The sequence below is a fragment of the Hyperolius riggenbachi genome, chromosome 2 (assembly GCF_040937935.1).
Source record: "Hyperolius riggenbachi isolate aHypRig1 chromosome 2, aHypRig1.pri, whole genome shotgun sequence".
Classification (NCBI taxonomy): Eukaryota; Metazoa; Chordata; class Amphibia; order Anura; family Hyperoliidae; genus Hyperolius; species Hyperolius riggenbachi.
Genome location: NC_090647.1, coordinates 525,679,151 through 525,705,340, shown reverse-complemented (window position 1 = coordinate 525,705,340; position 26,190 = coordinate 525,679,151). Strand labels below are relative to the sequence as shown.

General features: G+C 44.4%; 1 protein-coding gene across 5 annotated transcripts in view; it reads left to right on the top strand.

Annotated features, from left to right (window-relative positions):
• Positions 1–26,190, top strand: part of GRIK1 (glutamate ionotropic receptor kainate type subunit 1) — a 599,538-nt gene that overhangs the window by 523,374 nt on the left and 49,974 nt on the right. For 4 of the 5 annotated variants that reach the window (XM_068270607.1, XM_068270605.1, XM_068270609.1 and 1 more), the window contains 2 exons: positions 11,456–11,673; positions 20,476–20,701. In XM_068270607.1, the coding sequence (XP_068126708.1) occupies positions 11,456–11,673; positions 20,476–20,701 (444 nt within the window). Of the gene's footprint in view, positions 1–11,455; positions 11,674–20,475; positions 20,702–26,190 lie in introns of those variants that run through there. The other variant, XM_068270610.1, reaches the window with a different exon arrangement.

Here is a 26,190-nt window from a genome sequence, read left to right as displayed (position 1 = left end):
TTCTGTCTGCTTTTCAGCATCTGTAACATTGATGCGTTGCTGAAAAGCAGACACAACTGCGGACAACTGCGTTAGTGGGCTCAGGCCCTGTATGTATGGTGCACTTGGCTTTAGAAAAGAGGACAGAGAGGGAATAAGAAGATATATTTCCAAAAAAAGTAACTTCAACAATCCCCAGAGCCCAAAAACACAGGCAACCATAACACATGTACACGAGAGAGGATGCTATTTTAGAGGGCAAGGGGGCTTTGACCAGGAAGGGGGAGGGCACAATTTGAGTGTTTGCCATGTGCTCTATATTACCCAGATATGCCCCTGCATTGAAAGCCACTACAGATTCCCTTTATGTTATGATCAGGCTCAGAATACAGTAATTCACAGCAACCAATCACATTAAATACAGTCATATCGACTAAAACATGATTGGTTCGTATGAATAAACTTTAAGCATTGCATGAACCAAACCACCTCTTTCTTTTTCCAAAACTGTTCTAAGGCCTTAAGCCCACTAGAGCGTATTCAGCAGCGATTTATGCTTTCTAGGAATCGCTGGCCATTTCAAAAGCGCTAGGCTAATGAAAGCCTATGACAGTGACCCTACAGGAGCGATTGCGATTTGCCAAAATCGCAAAGGCTAGCATTTTTGAGAGGGATTTACAATCTCTAGTGGGGCTCAGGGCTAAGACATGTTTCACACGTGTACAGTCGTTTGTGGATGAGACATCCCTTCATTATATCCATTTTAAAAATGACTATCCTTACAGCTTCTGCTTTCTTAGATGAAGAGGCGGTACCTGTTCCCCTGAACATTTTCAGTGGCTGCTCAGCTGATCATGTGACTCTTGGCACAGCTACAGCTGTCAGCAACCCTTTACCTTACAGCAGAGTCCTACTGCCAGGTTTTGTTTTGTGTTGAACCCAAGCTAATCCAAGTTACATAGTTACATAGTTATTTTGGCTGAAAAAAGACATACGTCCATCGAGTTCAACCAGTACAAAGTACAACTCCAGCCCGTCCCCCACATACCCCTGTTGATCCAGAGGAAGGCGAAAAAAACCCCACCAGGCATGGTCCAATTAGCCCCAAATGGGAAAAATTCCTTCCCGACTCTAGATGGCAATCAGATAAAATCACTGGATCAACATCATTAGGCATAACCTAGTAATTGTAGCCATGGATGTCTTTCAATGCAAGGAAAGCATCTAAGCCCCCTTTAAATGCAGGTATAGAGTTTGCCATAACGACTTCCTGTGGCAATGCATTCCACATCTTAACCACTCTTACTGTAAAGAACCCTTTCCTAAATAAATGGCTAAAACGTTTTTCCTCCATGCGCAGCTCATGTCCTCTAGTCCTTTGAGAAGTTGTTTTCTCTGAGTAAGACAACAAGGTATAAGTTGGGAGTCATAAGACAATCACCTTCCCTCCTCTGAACGGCTCCCAAGGATACAGTAATGTCTGTAAATATTTCTTTTTTAAATCTCATAATTACACTTCTGTAAGCAGAGGTGCAGCAAATATTAAATCAGTTTACTCTGGAAAGTGTGACTCATACCGAAAGGCTGCATTAGCTCAGCTGGCTCCTCTTAGCGTATGTCAACATTCATTAGCTGTAATGGGCTTTGCTTAGCATTTTAATTGCTGCGGGGATCATCTTTAGTGTAGTTAATTTTTAAAATGGGCTGATTCTATAGCAATAAGTGTATACTAGGCATTGAAGAATACACACAGTTGCTAAAGTGTTGTTAGTGGTAATGCATTGACTAGGGTTGTATCCCCGGTTTTGTTCCAAAGGGAAGGGTTAGTGTTGTCCTTGCGCTCATTAATTGACTTTGCTTTGATTGGCCAGTATGAGGTCTATCTGGTCTACAAGAACACCCAGACTGATCATTATTTGACCACATTTTCCCAAGTCTATCTTGTCTCCAACCACACTGGCCACTATTGGGCTACATTGCTCTAGGTCTGTTTGGATTACAACTACACCCAGATTGACTACTATTTGGCTACACTTTCCTCAATCTATCTTGTATACAACCACACTCAGACTGGCCACTATTTGGCTACTTTGTCCTAAGTCTATTTGGTCTACAATAACACCCAGGCTTGCCACTATTTGGCTACATTGTTCTAGGTTTATTTGGTCTACAGCCACACTCAGATTAACCACTATTTGGTTACACTTTCCTCGGTTTATCTGGTATACAACCACACTCAAACTGGCCACTATTTGGCTACACTGTCCTAGGTCTGTTTGGTCAACAGGCACACTCAGACTGTCCACTATTTGGCTACACTGTCCTAGGAGTTGTCTGGTTGAGAACCACACTCAGACTAGACTAGAGAGCCATTAAATGGCCTCGATTCACTAACCTTAACTCCTGTCTTTAATAGCTCTTCTGAGCTGTTTTACAGTTATCACCATGGTGATATAATTGTGATAACTGTAAAACAGCTCAGAAGAGTTATTAAAGACGGAAGTTAAAGTTAGTGAATTGAGGCCTATTGTTTACATTCCTTTGTCTGCTACAATTAGTATACATTCCCAACTGTGATGAAAATGAGCTCTCCCAGCTGTAAATGCAGAGAGCTGAGGAGTAATCACTAGATAGATTTTAATATATAAATATAGCAGCTATGCGATAAAATGCAATAGCAGCTTTCCAAACTGTACTTTGGGAACTTTTAATTTGTTAACAGACAATAATACTTGTGCACAAAAACAAATATGGTAACTGAATAGGTAATACAAAGTAGGAAAACTAATTTTTATTGAATGTTATGTCAGAGTTTTATCCCACTTGAAGTATAAGTACCACTTTAAATCTGTTTACTCCCAAAATTGAATTCCAGACTGATCTAAAAGGCCAATGCCAAAGTTGGAGAAAAGAGTTTGACAGGAACTATAAGATGTTTTTTGAGAAGCAATTCCTGACGTACTTGTCCGCTCCAGATAAAGAGGGACCAACAAATCAGACCTGTTGATGGTTAATGAGGCAGTGAGACAGTCGGAGCATACATCACATCAGGGAACTTGGCAGATAATTGAAAAGTGCAGCCGGATTCAAGTGTAAACATGTTCGGTGTCGCAGCTGGTTCGCCAGCAAGAGGCTTCGTTGTGCCTAACAGTCTATAACAAATCATTCTGACAAAGTGCTTTACCATGAACTCGGGATGAAATGCCACCCGTGTGTCCTCCAAAACCTGCAAGCTCATTTGAAGCATATGTAATCAGGACGGTGTGTGCTCAGATGGATCGTAAACAAATAACTAGCGCAGCTATCTAAAATCATCGAGCAGTTCCGTCTCACAGTCACGTTCCCCAGACAGCTGCATAATCCACGTTTGTTGTAGAAAGCCTACATGCTCCTCGTGGATGTAGTGAGGAGGCCTCCATGTTGCAGATAATTAAGTAAGCCCAACAGTCAGGCACACAAAGTGTTAAAGTGGTCTGAAGAGAGGCATACAATGATACAAGATACAATATTTTTAGTGGATTGGATATTTTGCATTGAATCTTATGAGATTAACATCTCAGGGCCCTATGGGCATGGGAGTTCTGTTGCCGTAAACTCCACCCTCCACTGAATCCTCAAATCCTGATAGGCACACAAGTTTACCAGGAGAGATTGGCAGCGCTTCCAGACAGACGCTGCACCCGAATTAACTACCTGCATAGATGTGCAGAGCTCGAAAAATGGGCAAATTACACAACTTGCATTCAAAACAGGTACCGCAAAGGAGGGCATTAGCTGCAGCATAAATAATATGTGAACACAAGTTCACCCATTGAACCTTACCACAAAAGTGCTTTGAACGGTCCAATATGATCCATAGATCAACATTGGATCCGTTAGCATCCGTTAGGATCCATTACAATCTGCTAACAGTCAATTTCTTAGTGCCAGTGTGAACCAGACCTCAGGACTGACAACATATTTATCTCAGTGACAACAGGGTGGCCTGCTGAAGTCGCTTTGTCATTACGGTAGTGTCACTTGCAGCCATCCACTGTAGAATCACTTAAAGAAGCATACCCTAAATGTTGTTTAGAACATCTGCATAGGACTTTTTATCCTAAGACTCCATTTAAAACATGCCAGGGCAACAGAGACACTAAAGCTTTAAAGTGCTCATGCATTACTGGATTTTCCATCGAGATATTAAACTATCGACTTTATTGGGTGATCAAAAATAGTGTGGTTGAGTGAAAGTCGATTGACTAGTGGCCCCCACACTGCAAAGGAGATCCTATGCAAATACTAACCGATGTTGTGCCTCCATGCTCTGAAACAAGTAATGTGGTCGATATGACCAGATATTGGACAATTTCCATCAATCGAGTAGAATGGAACATAATCACTTCTCCCCCGATCCAATAAAATGACCAAATAGAATGGTTGATGGAACAGAATAATTGATATATGGGCACCTTTAGGAATAGGTGGCTAAGGAGTTCTTCCTCGGTAACTGGGATGCTTCAAATACACAATGGGCTTGATTCACAAAGAGGTGCTAAGTGTTAGCACGCTTGTGAAAAGCCCCTCAGCACGCTTAAAGTGCCTGTGCGCACGCAAAGACGCATGCCGTTAACGTCGCACTGTTCACGATGAAATTCGCCTTCGCCTATGCGACGTTCCGCGCGCAAAGGCGAGTTTCCGCGTGAACAGTGCACCGTTGCACCACGCGACATTTTCGGTGCACCGCGCAGCGCGTGTTCGGTAATAGCTGTGGGCGTGCAAACTACTGAACACCCTAGTTTGCACGCCCAAAGCCTTTAGGAATGCTAACTAGGTTAGCACTGCTTTGTGAATTGAGGCCATTGTCAGCTTTGAATTTCGGGCTCATGAGAAACATGAGTAAAACATTTGCACATAGCTTAAATTGATAATTCAGTCCCCGGGTAAAATTAAAAACAAGGGCTCATTTTTAAAGTGTGGTTCAATTTTTTTCTGAGAAGAAAATAAAACTCAGTCTTCGTGGGATCTACCAAAGAATCAGCAAGCTGGGTTGTGCTTATTGACACAGAAGTAGAAAAGATTCCAGCCACTAACCAGTCAATTCCAAGCCTGGTGCCCCTCTGGGGCCTGCTAAGAGTCATTTTGGGGGGCTGGAGGGGTCGCAGCATAAGGGGAGAGCGTGGCCACACATCGGCAGGGAGGGGGGACAGTCCCCCCCTTCCCTCACCTCGGGGTCTCCCCTCAGCGCTCCCCTCCAGCATCAATCAGTGGCAGCAGACGGCGTCAGGAACACATACCTCCATGCATTCCACACGCTGAAGGTTCAGCTCTCTAAGTGTCTGACGCTACTTTCTGTTTAAACAGGAAGTAGCATGAGGCACTTAGAGATGGACCTCCGCGGTGGATGGAGGTATGTGTTCCTGCCCACCGCCTGCTGCCACTGATTGATGCTGGAGGGGGAGTGCTGAGGGGAGAGTCCGAGGTGAGGGGGGGGGGGGGACTGTCCCCCTCCCTGCCGCTCTGTGGCCACGCTCTCCCTGAGAGCCATTCTGCGACCCCTCCTGCCCCCCAGAACGGCCCGGGGGGGGGGGGGGATTCAAATTTTTGCAGAGGGGCTTAGTGATTTCTAGTTACACCCCTGCACTCACGCGTGCCAACCACCCGTCTTCAGGAGCTCTCGGGCTCCTGAAGACTTCCAAAGCCTCCTGCGGCAGTAGATTTGAACAGGGGAGCCAAAGCAGGAACACGGGGACCAGGAGAGGAATGTGAAGGCTCTATAGGACCCAGAGCCTCCCCCTCTTTAGGTAAGGATCTGTTTTCTTTATTTGAAATAGGCTTTAGATCAGTGAAGAACAATGTACTCAGTCAAGACAGTCAGAGGACAGAGGCGCTTTGCTTTGCACTAGACCTGCATGAGTTTTATGCTCCGTTCATAGCCTGAGGAAGCAGGATATGCCTGCGAAACGCACTTTCTGGATGTGAATAAATATTTGGTTGAACTCTATCAACAGTTTGTTGTGTCTACCTGGAGGAGGGGAATCCACCTCGCCCTACCCCGTTTTTTTAACTTTTTATCGACTTTTATCCTTTTGTCGCCTCTGTTTGCCTGTACATACTCAGTCAAGACAGTCACTCACTGAAGTAGTGGGTGAGGTGGCACATCTGTTGTACAACTGCTACATTCTTAACAGAGGAGGCCCAACCGGCCACCTTCGCTGAAAACCGTCTAGTGTGGTTACAAGGTTAAATGAGCTAACGACAGAGAGTTAGGAAGTCTTGCACACCAAAGAGTACACTGTTGCCATGGTTACAGCTTTATGAAAGTTTTAGAAAGTTATATCCGAGTGCAAGAGAAATAAGTCATTTTAAATAACACTTAAGCGCAAAATGGTTTGTCCAACAATGTATGAATGTCGCCATAAATTTTTAAAATGAAAATGGAGCTATACTTTAAATGCTAATTTGAAGCAATCCATAATGGATTGTTAAAATAATAACATCTGTATGTTCTGCATAGCAGAGTTCAAGAATCCTAATGAGTCTGGATAATTAAATGAACGCCTTAATGTTCTATCATTTTATAGCCAGTAAAATTAAGAATATGACAGTCATGTAACCCTCCACATTTCCGCTATCTGTGGCTGATAGTGTTCACTACACAAGGCCTCTAAAGCACATTTTCTTGAGCTTATTACAGTAAAAAAAAATCTCACTTATGTTGGGTACACACGTTACATTTTTTCGTTGCGATAGATGGATCAGATAGATAAAATCCGTCATGTCCGATATTGCTCCCGAACATTTCCGCGCTCGATTTCTCATAGCGGTGAATGGAAAAAGATAAGAAAATCGAATGAAGATAAAAGAATCGATTGCGGAATCATGCCGCAAAAACGATCAGGTCGGAGAATCGCACGTAAAAAAACCCTTCTCACTTGTAAACGCAAAATGCTAGTCATTAACGCTAGCGTTTGCGCTGGATATTTTACCGCGATTAACGCGGTAAAATCACTGTACACTCTTGTGATTTTTGAGTGATCGCGATTAGCGCTTTTTTAGCATTGTAATTGCAATAGATCTAGAATTGCGGGAAATTGCAGCCTATAGTGCGTTTTGCACTAGCGCTTTAAAAAGCGATTCAGCGATTAGAGGTAATCGCCCCAGTAAGAACAGGCTAAGTGTTGCCAGTAATACATGCCAGCTAAGGCTAAAAGGACACCTGTCACTAGAGAATTCTGTGAGATCCACATGGCAGCATTCATGATTTTTTTCTTAACAAGTGGCCTTTCAAAATCACGGTTAATTTAAACTACAAAACATATAGGGCTTGATTCACTAAGCTGCGCTGCTAAAGCAACATATAGGGCTTGATTCACTAAGCTGCGCTGCTAAAGCAGTGCAGTTTAGTTTGAGCAGCGCGACTTTACAAGGAGTGCTGAGTAGCGCGCGCTCCCTGTAAAGTACTGTCAGCTCCTATAAGCCCACCCTCAGCCCCATCGGATCCTGTGGATTTGAAGGATGTGATCCCCACACTTTGATTGGCCCAATAGGCTGCCTGTCAAGTGACATAATTTAGCTGCACTCTTCATGTCAAAGCACTTGTCATTGTTGACATTTTGGGACCTGTTAACTTGGGAACTGGCCTGGAGAAGATAAAGAGGAAGAACCTCCATTGTTTACTTGGCTAAGTAAACACGTTTATTTTGACCTTTTGAAAATAAATTGAAAGAGCAAAGTGCTGAATAGTGGTGGTCATGTGTAGGAGAACTCATGGAGAAGCATGTGATTTGTTTGATCAGCTGATAGATTTGCAAAGCTCTGATTTGCTGTGATCACATCTTTCTTTAGCACATGATCATGACTAGCAATTCAGAGACCTACATGTTTATCACCTGATCTAAATGACACATGAGTTTTTCTAGACACGACCATTACCAGTGCTGAAGATGCACTGTTTATCTTTAAGGCCATAGCATTGACCATTGAGAAGTTTAGGGCCAAAGCACTGTGTACCTACTGGAATTGCCAATATTTTTTAGAGAAGAGAGGTAGCACCTAGAGCCAACTGACACAGACACGCAGAGAGTATACATGCTACACTCAATGTTAGTGTTACTGGTAAGATTCAGGCTCAATACATAGCTGCTAGCACCATAAAACTTTTATTTGTCTAACCATGGTATCTGCTGGTAAGCTGACAATCTTTTAGGATCGCATTCACCGTATGCTTAGTGCTTTCAATTCCGACACACTGTACATGGTGTGTGATCTGCAAGTCCATAAATGTATATGTTACTGTTTATGGTACAGCAACATGCACCTAGGAAGTGGTAACAAGTGGGTGAGCTCAGTCTTAGTAGAGCAAAAAACAAACAAACAAACAACAAAAACTAAATCTGGCACCCCTTGAATGTTTCCACGAAACATGATGAAGTCTTCATCATTACAATAAACCCGAAGACAGTGCGTGGAATGGCATTAATGTTACTCCCTGCCTCTTGCAAAATCTGGGGAAAATAAAACCTCATACACACATACGAGGACTGTTGCACACAGAGATCAGGCCTCAAATCCCTTGGGCAACTGTTCAGGACCAAATTTTGTACACATGCCACTAGCCTACAAGCGAGCAACAGGTTCTGTTGTTATGGAGGAGGGTGCAATGCATGGCGGAGTGGCACAGGAGTGGGTCAGTGCAAGGAGGAGAACAATGTCCTCTTGAAATTAAATTGGAAGAGCTAACAGCTGCTGGGAAGCTGACAATCTTTTAAGGGTCCATTCACATTATGTATGGTGCTGTCAATTCTGACACGCTGCACATGTTGAGTGATCTTCATGGATATAGGCAAGTTATGTTTGCGCACAAGTTTTAAGTATGAACGAGGCCTCGGGCCTCAACCAATGCAGGTGCTTTTTCTGCAGTGTGAGCTGAACATCTAAAATCACCTGCCATTGAGTGCTAACTGCTGCATTTAATCATTTCTGCGGAGATCAATAGAGGATTGTCGATGGCCACAGTAGTTGATGATTAATCTTGTGCCATTTTGGCCCCGAGGGACAGCGGGAGATAAACCAAACACGATAATGACTATTTATGATTGTTGGTGGAAGTGACTAAATGTGAGGAGTTTAGCCAATATCATCCAGCCTGTATAGGTTTTACTCAACCAAAACACAACTGAAAGCCAACCACTTACTAAAGAAGTGTAAGTTATCTAAAACATTTACACACAAGAGAATAGTATTATTGTGGTGCTATTAAAGGACACCTCTGTTCAGAACTGATATGGCAGTTTTCAATGGTAGGTTGGATCACATAATGGTTTCTTGTGTACCTGAGGCAGAAGATCTTAATCAACAGGAAGGCTGCTCTGGTGCCTCCCTTCTGTCCATCTCCACATGAGATATATAGAGGAGGTGCCACAGTGGGAGCGTAAACTACCAATTTGAGAGATAATATCGAGGTCTTACCTAGATATGGAGGTTAAACTGGATCCGAGATAAACTTTTACTCATTGCATAGGTGTGTTCCTTTCATATAGTTTATAGAGCGTTTCTCAAGCCAAATACTTTTTTTTGTTTTAATACTTTAATTCCCTATAAACTAAACAAGCCTCGCCCACAGCTCCTTTTGTGCCTTGGCACTCTAGAGCAATGTAGCAAGGGCTTATGGGAGTTCAGTCTGGGCAGGAGGAGAAGGTGTTACTGGCCAGAGGAAGAGGGGAAGGGGGTGGAGGACTTTTCACAGGCTGAGTGCTGGAGATGCTATCAGCTTGCCTGTGTGTAATGTGACAAGCAGAACATGGCTGCTGCCATTGTATCACAGAAATAAATAATCATATACGATTGAAGCTGTCTGCAGCTGGATTTGCTGTGTAAACTATCCACATTTTAGATAAGATATATAGACAAGTTACTTGTCATAGTTAGTTTTTCATCTCAGGTCCGCTTTAAAGAGTAATTTATTGGACACCAAAAACGAATGACGCGTTTCGTGGGTTTCAATGCTTCTTTGGCTTAATAACACAGTGTCTTTAATCTCTGTAGCATGGGCAAGGAGCGCCTGTAGTGAGAGATAAACCAGCTTCAAGCCAAAGAGGTCCCCTTTAGCCACAAGAGCTAGAAAAACTTTCAGCATTACCACATCACATGACCAAGCTCCAGCCTCTGTGTTAATGCAGAAATCAATCAATGGCATAAAAGGCTTGCAGGCCTCCAAATCCCCAACCTGCAAGAGACGGGTAAAAAGGAGACACGCCAAGCAGCCAAGCTCATATTATTCTTTTCTGTGGAGAGGAAAAGAGTTCAGGTCCACTTTATATCTTAATTTGGAGGAAGAAAAGCTTAAAGAGAATCTGTATTGTTAAAATCGCTCAAAAGTAAACATACCAGTGCGTTAGGGGACATCTCCTATTACCCTCTGTCACAATTTCGCCGCTCCTCGCCGCATTAAAAGTGGTTAAAAACTGTTTTTAAAAGTTTGTTTGTAAACAAACAAAATGGCCACCAAAACAGGAAGTAGGTTGATGTACAGCATGTCCACACATAGAAAATACATCCATACACAAGCAGGCTGTATACAGCATTGCATTCCTTTTGAATCTCAAGAGATCATTTGTGTGTTTCTTTCCCCCATGCACTGAAGTTTCAGGCTGCTCTTTTCTTCCTGCAAACAGCTTTGCCCTTGTTTGTAATTCCTCAGTATGTGAAAGCCCAGCCAGCTCAGAGGACGATTTATCCAGCTTGTAAAAGATAAGAGAGAAGAGAGAAGCTGCTCTAATCCTAAATAACACACAGGCAGTGTGCATAGAGGGGCCAGAAAGGGTGAGTTCATAGCAGAACCACAACACTAAAGAACTTGGCAGCCTTCCAGACACAGGACGACAAGTCTGACAGGGGAAAGATACATTGATTTATTACAGAGACTGTGATAGCAGAAAGTGCTGCAGTAAGCCAGAACACATTAGAATAGCTTTTGGAACTTGTTGGATGATAAAAAACAGGATGCAATTTTTGTTACGGAGTCTCTTTAAGCTTCAGATTTCACCACTCCTATGGATCAAACAGTGGGATCAGTTACCAAAGCCATATAAATAAGTGGATTTTAGTAATACACTATTGGTATCTTTGTGAAAAAATAGCCTCTTCTGGATATGTAAATAATGTCCTTGTGGAAAGGGCAGATATACCAACTACTGAGAGTACCTTTAAGAGACACAAGAAGCCATGGATCATAGAATCTATTGGTTCTAACTTATCAAAACTCTCATATCAGTTATGGATTATGTTTATTTACGGTAACTTAAATACCTACTTTAATAACCAGGGGATGCAATATAATGGCACCAAACATCTTATCGAGGTTACCTTCCATAGATTTTGGTGGTCTCCATGTTAAAAGCCTCCAATTAATCATTTGAACTTTTTTTGGCAAATCCAAATAACCCACGGTACTATTTTATCTGTGTGTTAACACTACTGTGTCTCACAACAGGATCAGAGCTAATGCCCAAAGCCCTTTCCACCAGGATAGTGGGTGGTATATGGTGGTTTTTCACCCTGATCATCATTTCTTCCTACACGGCAAACCTGGCCGCCTTCCTGACAGTGGAAAGGATGGAATCTCCCATCGATTCTGCAGACGACCTGGCCAAACAGACAAAGATAGAATACGGTGCTGTTCGAGATGGTTCAACAATGACCTTCTTTAAGGTATTTTTTTATGTATATTTTGTTGCTTTCGTATGTATTGAAATAGTTCTTGAGAACTGATAGAATTACTTCTTAACAATATAAAAATGGAAAAATTGCAAATTCCTACAGTTATCTTATTGAATTGAGAGGAATCATTTGACGTGATTAGTGTTTGAAGGCTTTCTTGGGAGAGTTTTGTGTCTTCAAGAAAGCAGAAAGGAGTATTTGTGACATGAATGGTAATTGATCCTAGATCAGGAGTGTCCAAACGTATTAGGCCAAGGTCCATATCCACATTCTTGAGAGTGCTACGAGGCCAAACTAGCGAAATGAAACACAATTTTTGCTGATTGCTGTCAGGTATACTAAGCCTGTGACTTTTGTCAAATAAAACAAATTCCATGGGAAATAACCCATAAACCGTTAGCACGGTGGCAGCTGCTAATCAGTGGCTGTTACTGCTGCTGGCATAGTGGCATCTGCTAAACAGTGGCTGTTACTGCTGCTGACACGGTGGCAGCTGCTAATCAGTGGCTGTTACTGCTGCTGGCACAGTGGCATCTGCCAAACAGTGGCTGTTACTGCTGCTGGCACAGTGGCATCTGCCAAACAGTGGCTGTTACTGCTGCTGGCACGGTGGCAGCTGCTAATCGGCACAGTGAAAGTTACTGCTGCTGGCATAGGGGTGGTGGCTTCTAATCTGTGGCTGCTACTGCTACAGTGGTGGCTGACAACCTACAGGCAAACAAAGGGGAAGGAAGAGGGGCGAAAAAAGGTGGCCCCTGCATGGCATCACTGCTGTGGCTTGCAGGCCGCATGGATTTAACAACTGTCGAGAGGTTTGAGGGCCTCCAGTCCCTACTTTGGACATGCCTGTCCTAGTTGGTGCTACTTGCTACATTTTCATACCTTGCCTGATTATTATTATTGTGCATTTATATAGATGTGACATGTTTAGCAGAAGTTTACAAAACACATTAAACAACTCATATTAGTAACTCTATCTCTCAAAAGTTTACATTAAATGTTCCTATCACATGGTATGTAAATAGATTGGAGTATAGTACTTACTGTATTAGCTAGGCCTATTTTTAACATTGAATCTAAAGCGAACAGAAAAGCAGCCGATCCTTATTGGTGTCGGATAACTGAGACTACGGTATTTGCATAAATTCAGTAAAAGAGCCCGTTTTGTACACCATGATGAGATGAAATGAAAGACAAGAAAGGCAGGTCGCCATGTACAAATGGGTTTGGGGAAGAGCTCTGCATCTTTGGAGATGGGAACCTCTCTTCCAGGTATCTAGACTGTTTCTGTCTACTGTCTTTACCTTTTAGCTACATTTTCAGCTTAGGTTCTCTTTAAGCAGCATCACCTCGTAACCAGGTTTGAAGAATATTGTTCTGGAATTCTGTTTCTTAGAAACCGTTAAACTCTGGTAACTATTCCAATTTGCTTTAAATTGTGCTTAATTGAAGCATCTTCAGCTCGGTAATTAAAGGGATGTGTGAAGAGAAGTACACAGGCATGGTGAGGGGGAAACCAGCTCACACCTGGTGTGCTGAACAAAGGAATGTGTGATTTTGTGCTGACAAATTGCCTGTTGGTGGGAGTGGTGCGCATAGAACAAACTGAGAGAGCTGCCTACAGTTACATCTGCTACTGTATAGTCTTCTACCGAAAGACAATGTATTATTATTATTATTCTGTGTTGATATAGTGCCGACATCTTCCGCGGCGCTGTACAGAGTATATTGTCTTGTCACTTAAAGGACCACTATTGCTAAAATGCTAAAAATGTTACAATACATAGAAACACATACAAATGCGAAGTACATTTCTTCCAGAGTAAAATGAGCCATAAATTACTCTTCTCCTATGTTGCTGTCATTTACTGTAAGTAGTAGAAATCTGACAGAACTGACAGGTTTTGGGCCAGCCCATCTCCACATGGGGGACTCTCAGGGTTTACTTTATTTTCAAAACCACTTAGTGAATGGCAGTTGCTCCGTCCCACTGCCGAAAAAGGTGTGCAGCGAGCAGGGAGGCTGAGCAGCATCTTTGTATAAATCCTTTGCAGAGAGTGTCTTTATAAACAATAAAGGCCATGCTGAGTACCCCCCCGTGAGGAGATGGACTAGTCCAAAACCTGTTGGTTCTGTCAGATTTCTACTACCTACTGTAAGTGACAGCAGCATAGCAGAAAAGTAATTTATGGTTCATTATACTCTGAAAGAAAAGTACTTCTCATTTGCATGTGTTTACATGTATTTTACATTTTAGCATTTTCGCAATAGTGATCCTGTATCTGTCCCTCAGAGGGCTCACAACCTACCATAGTCATAAATCTATGCATGTATCATGTAGTGCATAGTAGTCTATGGCTAATTTAGAAGGAAGTCAATTAACTTATCTGTATGTTTTTGGGATGTGGGAGGAAACCGGAGTGTCCGGAGGAAGCCCACACATACACGGGGAGAACATACAAACTCCTTGCAGATATTGACCTGGCTGGGATTTGAACAGGGACCCAGCGCTGCAATGCATGAGTGCTAACCACTACACCACCGTGCTGCCCTTAAGACAATTTATTTACTGCAGAATACCCAAGAGCATACCGTATTTGGGGATGCCATGTTAGTTATTTAGTTACGTCGTTTGGTTAAAAACAAAAGACAAACATCAAGTTCAACCAGAAAAAAAAAGTAAATAAAAATTGGTCCATCACTGTTCTAGACACCCACTTATCTAAGCTTTGTAGTAGCTAAAGAGGCCCCAGCAGAATAAAAATTAGTAGTCTATTAACCCCCCCCCCCCAAAAAAAACCCACAGAGGCGCTGCACCTATCTGCACAACCTCGGAGTTACTCCTGCTCTTGTATTTGCCTGAGGAAGCGGGCTTGGGACCCGCGAAACGCGTTGCATCATTTTATGTGGAGTACTGATTAAATTTATATCTTTATGGATACCATATATGGTGGTTGTGTCATATATATTGGGGAGACGGATCCACCCAGTCCCCCAATTTTTTTGTTTGGTTTTAATAGACTACTAATTTTTATTCTGCTGGAGCCTCTGTAACTACTACAAATATCATTATCTACCTGGTAGATGGGTGTGCACACTCTTATTTTTCTTCTACGGAGAGCGACTTCTTAGCCTGAGTGGGGACCGGCTTAATATCCACATATGCGATTGGAGTGGTTGCCTGAGGTCGGCAACCCAGACTTGAGAGTATATCCATATCTGCTGTACAAATTAAAGATTACCTTATATCAACAATAATACACTATTGGGGGCTCTTGGTTGTTCTTTCTTTTTGTCTTTCTACTTATTTAAGCTGATCAAGAGGAAGGCGAAAAACCTATACTTTGTAAGGGAATGTAAGGTTGGTATATCAGTTAAGGGCATGGCCTTTGACATTGGAGACCAAGCTTCAAATATCGTCTAAATCCGGCACCTAATTAGGAGGAGTCCTCGGGAAGGGCTCCATCCCTAACACTCTGTGCCTCTCGGATTCACAAGCCCTACTGCATAGAGCCAAATTAATCTATGCCATGCACTGATGAGGATCAAACAATCCAAAACATTCTGTATGCGTGTTGGATTATTATGGCTCTGTACAAATTAACAAGCTGACACATTATTGCATTCCAGCGTTTCTGGAGGTGTGTTTAGCTTCTAAGGGTACAATGGTTAATTTGCATATATTCAGCAGTGTTGCTCTGGGAGACATCTCAAGCTCACTCCAACCTGAATTATCGCAAATTCTTTCTGTTTTAGGATAGCAAACTTTTGTTTTTCCCTAACACTCCAAAATGTCTACCTCAGAAATGATACTAACTGGAACTATGAGAGAGTCATGCCAGCTCGGATGTTAGATGTTGAGGAACCATGAACATCTGAAAAGAAGCAGGCTACTGGAACAAACTATAAATGGTTGAGTCAAGTCCTCTGGTAGAGGACCTAAGCTCAAGGTGAAAGAAAACACATGCCAACCAATGGGGTGGTTGACATCTAGACTCTTGACTCTCTAATCTAGCATGAGTTTCATCTCACATCCTGGTGGGAACAGACGATTCAGCATTTATCTTATGCAGCCACTCTTGTGGGCCCTTGATCGCAGTTACTACAGTCTAGAAGAGTTCCAGGGTGTTCAGAACTAAGGTAATCAGTGTTTAGAGAGAAAATAAAAAAGATCACATGGGGTTTGAGGCAGGGCCCTTTCTTCAACAGTGCGGGCAGGGCGCCGCCCTGGGCGCAGATCGGCAAGTAGAAGAAGGGGGGGTGCAGGCAGAAGGACATAACCGCTAGGGAGCTGGAGCCAAATAGAAGAAGAAAGAAGATTACCAGTGTGATCACCTTCCTTGACTCCTCCTGGGCTGCCTGTGTCTGACGTCAATGTCCTGTAGCAGTACTGCAGGCTGTCAGTGGGCGGCGCCCATGGAGGAGTTGGCTTTCCGGGCTCTCTTTGCCTGTGTGTTTTCCTGGTCCCTGCTTCCTCCTGGATGAGCGGCTGGTAACTAGTAAGTAGACGGATCTACTTGTGACCTGTGGCTGTGTGACTGTCCCTAAAGAGTAAGGGTTTGCGAGTCAACTGGGGTGGGGGGAAGGAGGCACAATTTTTAATCCCTCACCCTGGGTGCAATTTAGTAGAAACTGCCCTAGTTTGAGGTATAGCGGCTCCCACTCCCAGGTGCTGGTTTTTGAACAGAAAGAGGCTCAATGGCCCTTATTCAATTCACTATTTCGCCTAAGTTTTCTGCTAGGTGATATTTTCACAACTTATCAATAAAATGCCTTTTAAGGCTCAGTTTACATTTGTGTTTTTTTTACGGAACGTAATGGAACGTATACTGTACAAACGGAACGCATGTGAATGGATCCAATGTTAACCTATGGATCCATTCACATGCGTCCGTTGGTACGGATACGTTCTGTACGTTCCGATCCCCGGATCTGAAAAATGCAGCAGGCCCTAATTTTCCGAACCATTCTGCCTAGCGGAACGGATCCGAACAAAAATACTGCAGCATTGGGGGCAATGGGAAACGGAACGTTTCTTCACAGTAGTGAAGAAACAGACCGTTCCACGGGGGATGGGGGGATGGGCCAACACAAATCTAGCGATGGGAGGGTGAGGGGAGGGTGCAGCAGCCTGGCAGGTGGGCTAGGGAGGGTTTATACATACCTTATCTTCATAGACAGCCGGCGGTAGAGGCTTCCATCTTCATCCGCATCATGTGACTAGTCACATGACGTGCTGTGTAGTCACATCGGAAAAAGAGGAAGCCTCTACCGCTGGCTGCCTATGGAGATAAGGTACTGTATGTATTTGCTGAGTGAAAACGGATCCGATCAATCATTGATCAGATCTGTTTTCACTATGTAAACAGGGACACGGACTGAGCCATCCGAATCCGGTGAAGCAGAGACCGGATCCGCTCACCGCATCCTTTTTGGCAAAAACGCAGATGTGAACTGGGCCTAAGCCACCAGCAAGCAAGAAATTACGCAGAAGAATTTTGACAGTTCTTTTTAAAACCAGTTCCGGGCCTTGATAATTTAATCTACACACTGTTTGGGTGCTGCTAGGCCTACCAGCCATGCTCCGTAATCTTGTTGCTCCTGCCTGTTTGCGTCACTGCACCTGCTCACCCCTGCTGTCACGCTCAGTAGCGTCGTGAGGGGGGTGCGGGGGGTGCGACCCGCACCAGGTGGGGTGACCCCTGCCGCCCTAGAGGGGGTGCGCTTTAATGGAGGGGGGAGCCGCGGGAAGGGCAGCCCGACCTCTCCCTCTCCCTGGGCCGCCCTCCATGTTCCCCCTCCCAGTGCAGAGTGAGCACGGAGCCGCAGGGAAGCGCTGTAGTAAACTACTCACCTCCCTGGTTCCAATCGCTGCACTCGCCGCCGGATTTCCCCTCTTTGTATAGATGCTGATACACACACTGCTTCCGGAAGCAGCGTGTGTATCAGCATCTATGCAGAGAGAGTAGACCGGCGGCGAGTGCAGCGATTGGAACCAGGGAGGTGAGTAGTTTACTACAGGCAGCGCTTCCCTGCGGCTCCGCGCTCACTCTGCACTGGGAGGGGGGAGCATGGAGGGCGGCCCAGGGAGAGGGAGGGAGAGGTCGGGCTGCCCTCCCCGCGGCTCCCCCCTCCATTATGGGGGGGCACCTACCTACCTAATACCTAATCTATAGTGGGGGACAGCTACCTATCTAACCTATACTGGGGGCACCTACCTAATCTAACCTATACTGGGGGGCACCTACCTAATCTATACTGGGGGCAGCTACCCATCTAACCTATGCTGGGGGGCAGCTACCTAATCTAACCTATACTGGGGGGCACCTACCTAATCTAACCTATACTGGGGGGCACCTACCTAATCTAACCTATGCTGGGCGGCACCTACCTAATCTAACCTATACTGGGGGGCACCTACCTAATCTAACCTATACTGGGGGGCAGCTACCTATCTAACCTATACTGGGGGAACCTACCTAATCTAACCTATACTGGGAGGCACCTACCTAATCTATACTGGGGCAGCTACCCATCTAACCTATATTGGGGGCACCTACCTAATCTAACCTATACTGGGGGGCAGCTACCTATCTAACCTATAATGGAGGGCAGCTACCTATCTAACCTTTGCTGGGGGGCACCTACCTAATCTAACCTATACTGGGGGGCAGCTACCTATCTAACCTATACTGGAGGCACCTACCTATCTAACCTATACTGGGGGCAGCTACCTATGTAATCTATACTGGGGCACCTACCTATCTAACCTGTATTGGGGGCACCTACCTACCTAGCTAGCCTATACAGGTGGCAACTATACTGGATACCTATATTGGAGGCACCTACCTAACTAACCTATACTGGGGGCACCTACCTATCTAACCTATGCTGGGGGCAACTATTCTGGCTACCTACTGTATATTAGCCCACTGCCTTACTGTTACATTACAGTTACCCCCACCCATGTGATGTCATGTCCACACCCTTTTTTTCCTGCTGCGCGCTTCGCTTTTTTTTTGGGGGGGGGGTCGGTAAATTATCCGCACCGGGTGTCAAACACCCTAGCTACGCCACTGGTCACGCTGACAGAAGAATGTCTGTATCTTGGTTAGGAGTCTTTTTATTGGCTCCTGACCTTGTGATTACTGTGAGCCAATCACAATAATGACATGTCTAAACAGCGAAAAGGCGGCTCTAGTTCTTAAAGGGCCAGAACTGTCCAGGCTTAAAGTGGTTAACTACTTTTCAGTACTTTCTCAAGTGCTGAAAAGTCATTTTTAAAAGGAACATGAAAAATGATCTCCTTGGAGAAAACCTAGGAGAAAAAGGGAATTGAGTAAAGGCCAGTGAGTGCACAGGTCAACTCTGTTCAACCCTACCCTGAGCTCAAGGTACCAGCTGGCTGAGTGCTTATACATCGGCTTGAAATCTCACATTTCAAGAGAGAATACAGAAACCAGTAAGGTGCAGACTATTCTCGCTTACTTACTGAACATTAATGGATCAACTCTCAAGTCTTCCTTTGTACTGCTTTCTACCTTGTGCTTGTACTGTCTCAGTCTCTCTTACAGTAAGTGGCGTATCGAGAGGGGTGCAGGCATGACTCTTGCCATGGGCGCCACAGCCTGCCCCTGTGCAGCACCAGCATACCTGCACCAGTGCAACCCTGAGAGAGAGTGCACAGTGACCATGGATGCTGAGCACCGTAGATGCGGAAGTGACGTCATTGGTCACTTTCACCATGCGAAGTGTCCTTCGCAGGCATTGTGCTCTCTCTCTCTCTCTCTCTCTCTCTTTGGTCATCACTAATCACTGTGAGAAATGGAAAGCCCTCTGACACCAATCCAATGCCCTAACTAAGGGGGGGGGAGAGATTAGGGCTGCCTATACTAAGAGGAGCTTAGGGGGAAAGGCGGGAGGGCTGGGGACACCTCTCACTACCTACAATGGAGAGGTGGCTACTTATATTGGGCACCTCTGGCTACCTGTACTTGGAAGGATTTCTCTGGACACCTATGCTGGAGGGACACCTCTGTCCTAATACTAAGGGCACCTCTGGCTACAAAATACTGGGGAGCACATCTGGCTACCTATTATTATTGGTGGGGGGGGCTCTATTAGAGTGTTTGTTGCCATGGGCACTGTATAACCCAGATACGCCCCTGCCTTCAGTGCAGTTCCCCTTCCCCTTATGCTCTTTTCTTGCATCTCAGTCTATTCTCTGTTCTCTGACACATTCTCTCTTTGTCCCCCCTCTCTTGCCATTGTTTTTCCCTGTCTCTCTTGCTCTTTGCGAGGTCTCTTTCCCTGCCTCTCTCCTCATGCCTGCCTCACCACTCTTCCTATCTCTCTCCCCCTCCCTCTTCCCCCTCCTTATTTTATTTCCCATCTTTTTCTTTTCCCTTCCCGTGTAGCTTTGGCTTCTTTTAATAAAACCCTGACATTTTCTAATAAGACGGTGGCTACATATAATCACACACACAATGACTGGCTGGTACGTTTTTATTGGTGATTTCATGTGCGGCAGTCATGATGGAGAGTTTAATACTGATGGTTTATAGTATGGTGAAACAGATGGACTAGCTGTCCCTTAACTGTATTAAATCAGAAGCTGAAGCTAAGTTGTCCTAAATTGTTTATTAGTCTGCTTGGTAAGAGCCTTCGCTCGGGGTTTCAGGAGAATGGCAGAAACGAAAGTGTGATGCTGAGGGCAAACAAAGCAATATTCCCGTGTAACAGATGGTGCAGGTGAGGCTGATATCTCACAGCTGTGCTTTTTGCTTCTTCCAGAAATCCAAAATTTCCACCTATGAAAAGATGTGGGCGTTTATGAGCAGCAGGCAGCAGACAGCGCTGGTGAAGAACAACGATGAAGGAATTCAGCGGGTGCTTACCACCGATTACGCATTACTTATGGAGTCCACCAGCATCGAATTTGTCACTCAACGGAACTGCAATCTGACCCAGATTGGGGGCCTTATTGACTCAAAGGGTTATGGAGTTGGTACGCCCATAGGTACGTCATCTTTAATGTTCACCTAATATGGATTTTAACTTTCGAGGTGGGGGGAGGATTTCTCTCACAGTTGGGGAGATTCACTTCCTGTCTGAGGGACTGAGTCACCAAGTTCAGGAACTGATGGAGAAATTTGTAGAACAGGGGCTACAGGAAGAATAAAATACACTTTCGCAGGTAAAAATCCACTTCCTCAAAATCTACTTCCTCGAGCAATATAGAAGTCATTGTCTTGTGTTCCTTTTGGGGTTGGCCTTTTGGGTTTGATGGAGGCGTAAAAAGCAAAAGACTACGAGACAGTGAGTCCAACATTGCCTGAGGAAGCGAATTTTTACCTGTAAACCGCGTCACACAAGTGGCGTCTATTCCAATAAAAATGTTTGATTTGACAGATTTGTGTCATCCATTAGGAGGTAAGTCACACACTTCTGTAGGGAAGCTCTTTAATGTGATCCCGAGCTGAAGCTCAGGTAGGGAAGCTCTTTAATGTGATCCTGAGCTGAAGCTCAGGATTAAAATAAAGTATTAACCTGAAGAGAGAAAAGCCTCAGAATTGAGGCTTCCCTCGGTGGTCTGATGTCCCCCATCGCTGAGCCCGATTCCTTTCCACATCGGAGCTGCTCTCCTCCACTGTTACAAGCACGGCCGTGCAGGAGCCATGCTCGTACGCCCATGCATGCTCAGTAGCAGGGAGCCCGCAGCTCTGGCTTACTGCACATGTACTGGCATGTACCGTAATATCAAAGCGCTATAGCTGATACAAATTTAAATTGTATAAAAAGTCCCAGCGGAGTGCGCTACCACAAGGTCCGGCAAGACCTAAACACTTACACACAATCGCTTAAAGGGATACTGTAGGGGGGGTCGGGGGAAAATGAGTTGAACTCACCCAGGGCTTCTAATGGCCCCCCGCAGACATCCTGTACCCAAGGAGCCACTCACCGATGCTCCGGCCCCGCCTCCGGTTCACTTCTGGAATTTCAGACTTTAAAGTCTGAAAACCACTGCGCCTGTGCAGCTGCATCCTCGCTCCCGCTGATGTCACCAGGAGAGTATTGCACAAGCCCAGTATGGTCTTTAGTCTGCGCAGTATGCTCCTGGTGCCATCAGCGGGAGCGAGGACACGGCAATGCAGGCGCAGTGGTTTTCTGACTTTAAAGTCAGAAATTCCAGAAGTAAACTGGAGGCGGGGCCGGAGCATCGGTGAGTGGCTGCGCGGGCACAGGATGTCTGTGGGGGGCCATTAGAAGCCCCGGGTAACTTCAACTCATTTTCCCCCGACCCCCTACCCTACCGTATTCCTTTAAGCGCACATCCCATCTCATATAAAAGTTCACATAAACACCATTCAGGAGTTCTCAATGCTGTTCTCATATGCAATTTCTTGATCTCTTATGCCACCATCACCATGGACACCCAACAGTAAACAGACTCACCAGATGTATTGGCCACTGCTAGACTGGCCAACCATGCACAAATCCAGGAGCCTCAGTACTTCAGGATCCTGGTACCGCTGTGATGCTGTCCGTTTAGACCACCACCATCATCCCTATAATCCATGCAATGTACCTCAAAGAAATAGCCTCCATAGCGTAACTCCGTAAAAAACTTAAAACTTTAATTATAAAATTGCACTCACATGCTCCAGATTGTATTGCACATATAGAGTTTTACGGGCTCTCCCCCATTGCCGGGCAGGGCACTGCTTGTGTTGGGTCCTCCTGTTCCCCCTCCACTCAGCTTGCAGACACCACCGCCTCCACCGGCTGTAAGCTTCCTGGTATGTCCAACCTCCCGCCCGATCGATTTCCCGATCGGCACCTGAGGAGTCACGAGGGAGTGACGAAATCGATCGGGCGGGAGATTGGACATACCAGGAAGTGAACGGCCGGTGGAGGCGGTGGTGTCTGCAAGCTGAGTGGAGGGGGAACAGGAGGACCCAACACAAGCTGTGCCCTGCCCGGCAATGGGGGAGAGCCCGTAAAACTCTATATGTGCAATACAATCTGGAGCATGTGAGTGCAATTTTATAATTAAAGTTTTAAGTTTTTTACGGAGTTACGCTATGGAGGCTATTTCTTTGAGGTACATTGCATGGATTATGGGGAGGATGATGGTGGTCTAAACGGACAGCATCACAGCGGTACCAGGATCCTGAAGTACTGAGGCTCCTGGATTTGTGCATGGTTGGCCAGTCTAGCAGTGGCCAATACATCTGGTGAGTCTGTTTACTGTTGGGTGTCCATGGTGATGGTGGCATAAGAGATCAAGAAATTGCATATGAGAACATGTACTGGCATGCTTGCGCAGCTACTGCGCGGCCACGCTGAAGGAAGAGGAGGTGTTCGGCCCTCATATGATTGGCGATAATGCCTTGTCTAATCTTCGGCGGGACCACGCTCAGCAATGGGGGCATCAGAGCACCGAGAGAAGCCTCAATAGAATCCTGAATCTTCTGTCTCTTTAGGTAAGTATTGCATTTTGCACCCGAGCAACTTTGACACGCTGCTTTTTTCTGGCTTGTGTTTCTATCATTTGACTACAAGTAAATGACATTTCACTCAGGCTGCAGTCCTAGCATCGTCCATAAATTCTGACTGTCACTTTTGACAAAATCTTTATGTTTCCAGCCATAAACTTTGCTTAGGAAATAAAAAAACGTCCTTCCCTCACCAGAAAAGTAATTTTACAAATGTATAAATTATGCTCTTGTTTTTTAATACCCTGTTTCCGGGAACTGTTGTTGAAAAATGCTAATACTGGTGACAAGCGTACAAAGACAAATATATTTTTGTGCTCGGATGAAGTAAAAATAAAGGGCAACGGGGAGAGATTGATGGCGCGGCCAAAACTTGGAGAGGAGAGAAAAAAATTAATTAATCCTCACGGTTTTTTCTCGGGACTGAAATGTTTTCTTGTTACATTAATTCAGCTGGTTTGTATTTATTACATTTCATCTTACATTAACGGAGCAAATATTACGTTACTTAATCTTGGCAAAGATGGCACCCAGATAAACACAAATAAAAATATCTAATTTAACACAGCTCATTATCTAAGAAGCCGTATCGTTTATAAAGTGGATCTGTGGCAAGTAATCCAAATACACAGATATTGAAAGGGACCCTGAGCAAACGGCGTGGGTATGCATTTAAAGGAAACCAGAGATGATTAACAATAAAAGTTTTATACATACCTGGGGATGGAGGAAGCCCCAGGTGTGTTTAAAAAGTTTATTGTTAATAGTCTCTGGTATACTTTAACTATTTCTGCCGCCTGGACGTGCAGCTCACGTCCGGGCGGCTGCTCTGCTGCGGTGCCGCGCTTCGGCACGCTCCCGCGCGCGATCGCAGGCACGCCCCCGTGGTGTCCCCCGGTAGCCCTGGGATCAGTGAACAGGAACATGGTTCCCGATCACTGATCCGTGTCCCCAGCAGAGAAACCGAAGCGCTCTTACTAGAGGCTTTAGTCTTTCTGTACATAAAAATTTCCGCATCCCCCTTGTGCTTCCACTTAGCGAGAAGCACAAGGAGGGAAGAAAAACTTCTTGTGGCCAAATAGTAAAACTACATCTACATATTTTTTACATTACAATTTACACATATAATAACAAAAATTAACTGTTTATTTCCCACACCAAAATATTACCCAAATAAAATGTTTTAATGGAAAAAGAAAAAAATTACAATAAAAAAAAAGACATAAATAGTTACCTAAGGGTCTGAACTTTTTAAATATGCATTTGAAGGGGGGTATACTACGAACATTTTTTAAATTATAAGCTTGTAAATAGTGATGGACGCAAAACGGAAAAAATGCACCTTTATTTCCAAATAAAATATTGGCGCCATACATTGTGATAGGGACAAGATTTAAATGGTGTCATAACCAAGATCAATGGGCAAATAAAATACATACATCAAAGGTCAGCGCAGGTTTAGAAAGTCATTGTATGTAGGGAATGGTAAATTCTTCACCACAATATATCAAATGCTCAGAGGTAGGTATCCGCCAAACATCAAAACTAGAAAAGACTTACCAGCTCCCAACAACCCACATTATAAGGTTGTGAAATGGCTCATGTCACAGATAACGTCCAGGGAACATCAGACGTCGTGAAGATCCAGTGGACATCCGTGTGGAGGTAAAGTTTCAGGAATTTATATAGGAAAACAAAAACGGCAATATCTAAGCGTAACCCGTTTATTTAGATAAAATTTCTTTAAAAGGCAGTAGACATAAAAACGATAACTCACATACGGGGCCCATAAACAGGGAACCCCAGAAGATTAGCGCGCATGTAATGGTCAATCGAAGATCAATAGACAATGGTGCCGCCTGTTACCTTCCCGACCGGTTTCGCAGTCTTGCATCATCAGGGGAGAAAAAAAAAAGTTTTCTCCCCTGATGACGCAAGACTGCGAAACCGGTCGGGAAGGTAACAGGCGGCACCATTGTCTATTGATCTTCGATTGACCATTACATGCGCGCTAATCTTCTGGGGTTCCCTGTTTATGGGCCCCGTATGTGAGTTATCGTTTTTATGTCTACTGCCTTTTAAATAAATTTTATCTAAATAAACGGGTTACGCTTAGATATTGCCGTTTTTGTTTTCCTATATAAATTCCTGAAACTTTACCTCCACACGGATGTCCACTGGATCTTCACGACGTCTGATGTTCCCTGGACGTTATCTGTGACATGAGCCATTTCACAACCTTATAATGTGGGTTGTTGGGAGCTGGTAAGCCTTTTCTAGTTTTGATGTTTGGCGGATACCTACCTCTGAGCATTTGATATATTGTGGTGAAGAATTTACCATTCCCTACATACAATGACTTTCTAAACCTGCGCTGACCTTTGATGTATGCCTGACTTCTGAACTTTTGGACATTGTTCTTCTCAGCGGCGGTTCCATTGTCCCTTGGCGCCGATATATTTGCTACTATAAAATAAAATACATAGGTTTTAATTATGGTAGCGTGGATTATTTTAAAGCTATAATGGCCGAAAACTGAGAAATAATGCATTTTTCCAGTTTTTTCTTATTAATCCTGTTAAAATGCATTTATAAAAAAATAATTCTTAGCAAAATATACCACCCAAAGAAAGCCTAGTTAGTGGCGGAAAAAACAAGATATAGATCAATAAATTGTGATAAGTAGTGATAAAGTTATTAGCAAATGAATGGGAGGTAAAAATTGCTCTGATGCATAAGGTGAAAAATCCCTGCAGGCTGAAATTGTTAAGCATACCCATGAATACTTGGTAATAACCCCTCACTTACTGCTTGTAAAGTAAAACTTTCTCCCACCAACTCCCCATCCTTCCGGCCAGTGTAAATTGCTTTGGGGCCGGCAACTCTCAGCAAAGTAACCCCAAAAGCGGAAGTCAGATCATGCTGTCTGTGCAGGCTCCAGCTTCCTCCTCCTATTCTCCCACCATCCTGCTCTCATCCTACCTGCAGTGGCCTAGCAACAGGGGGTGCA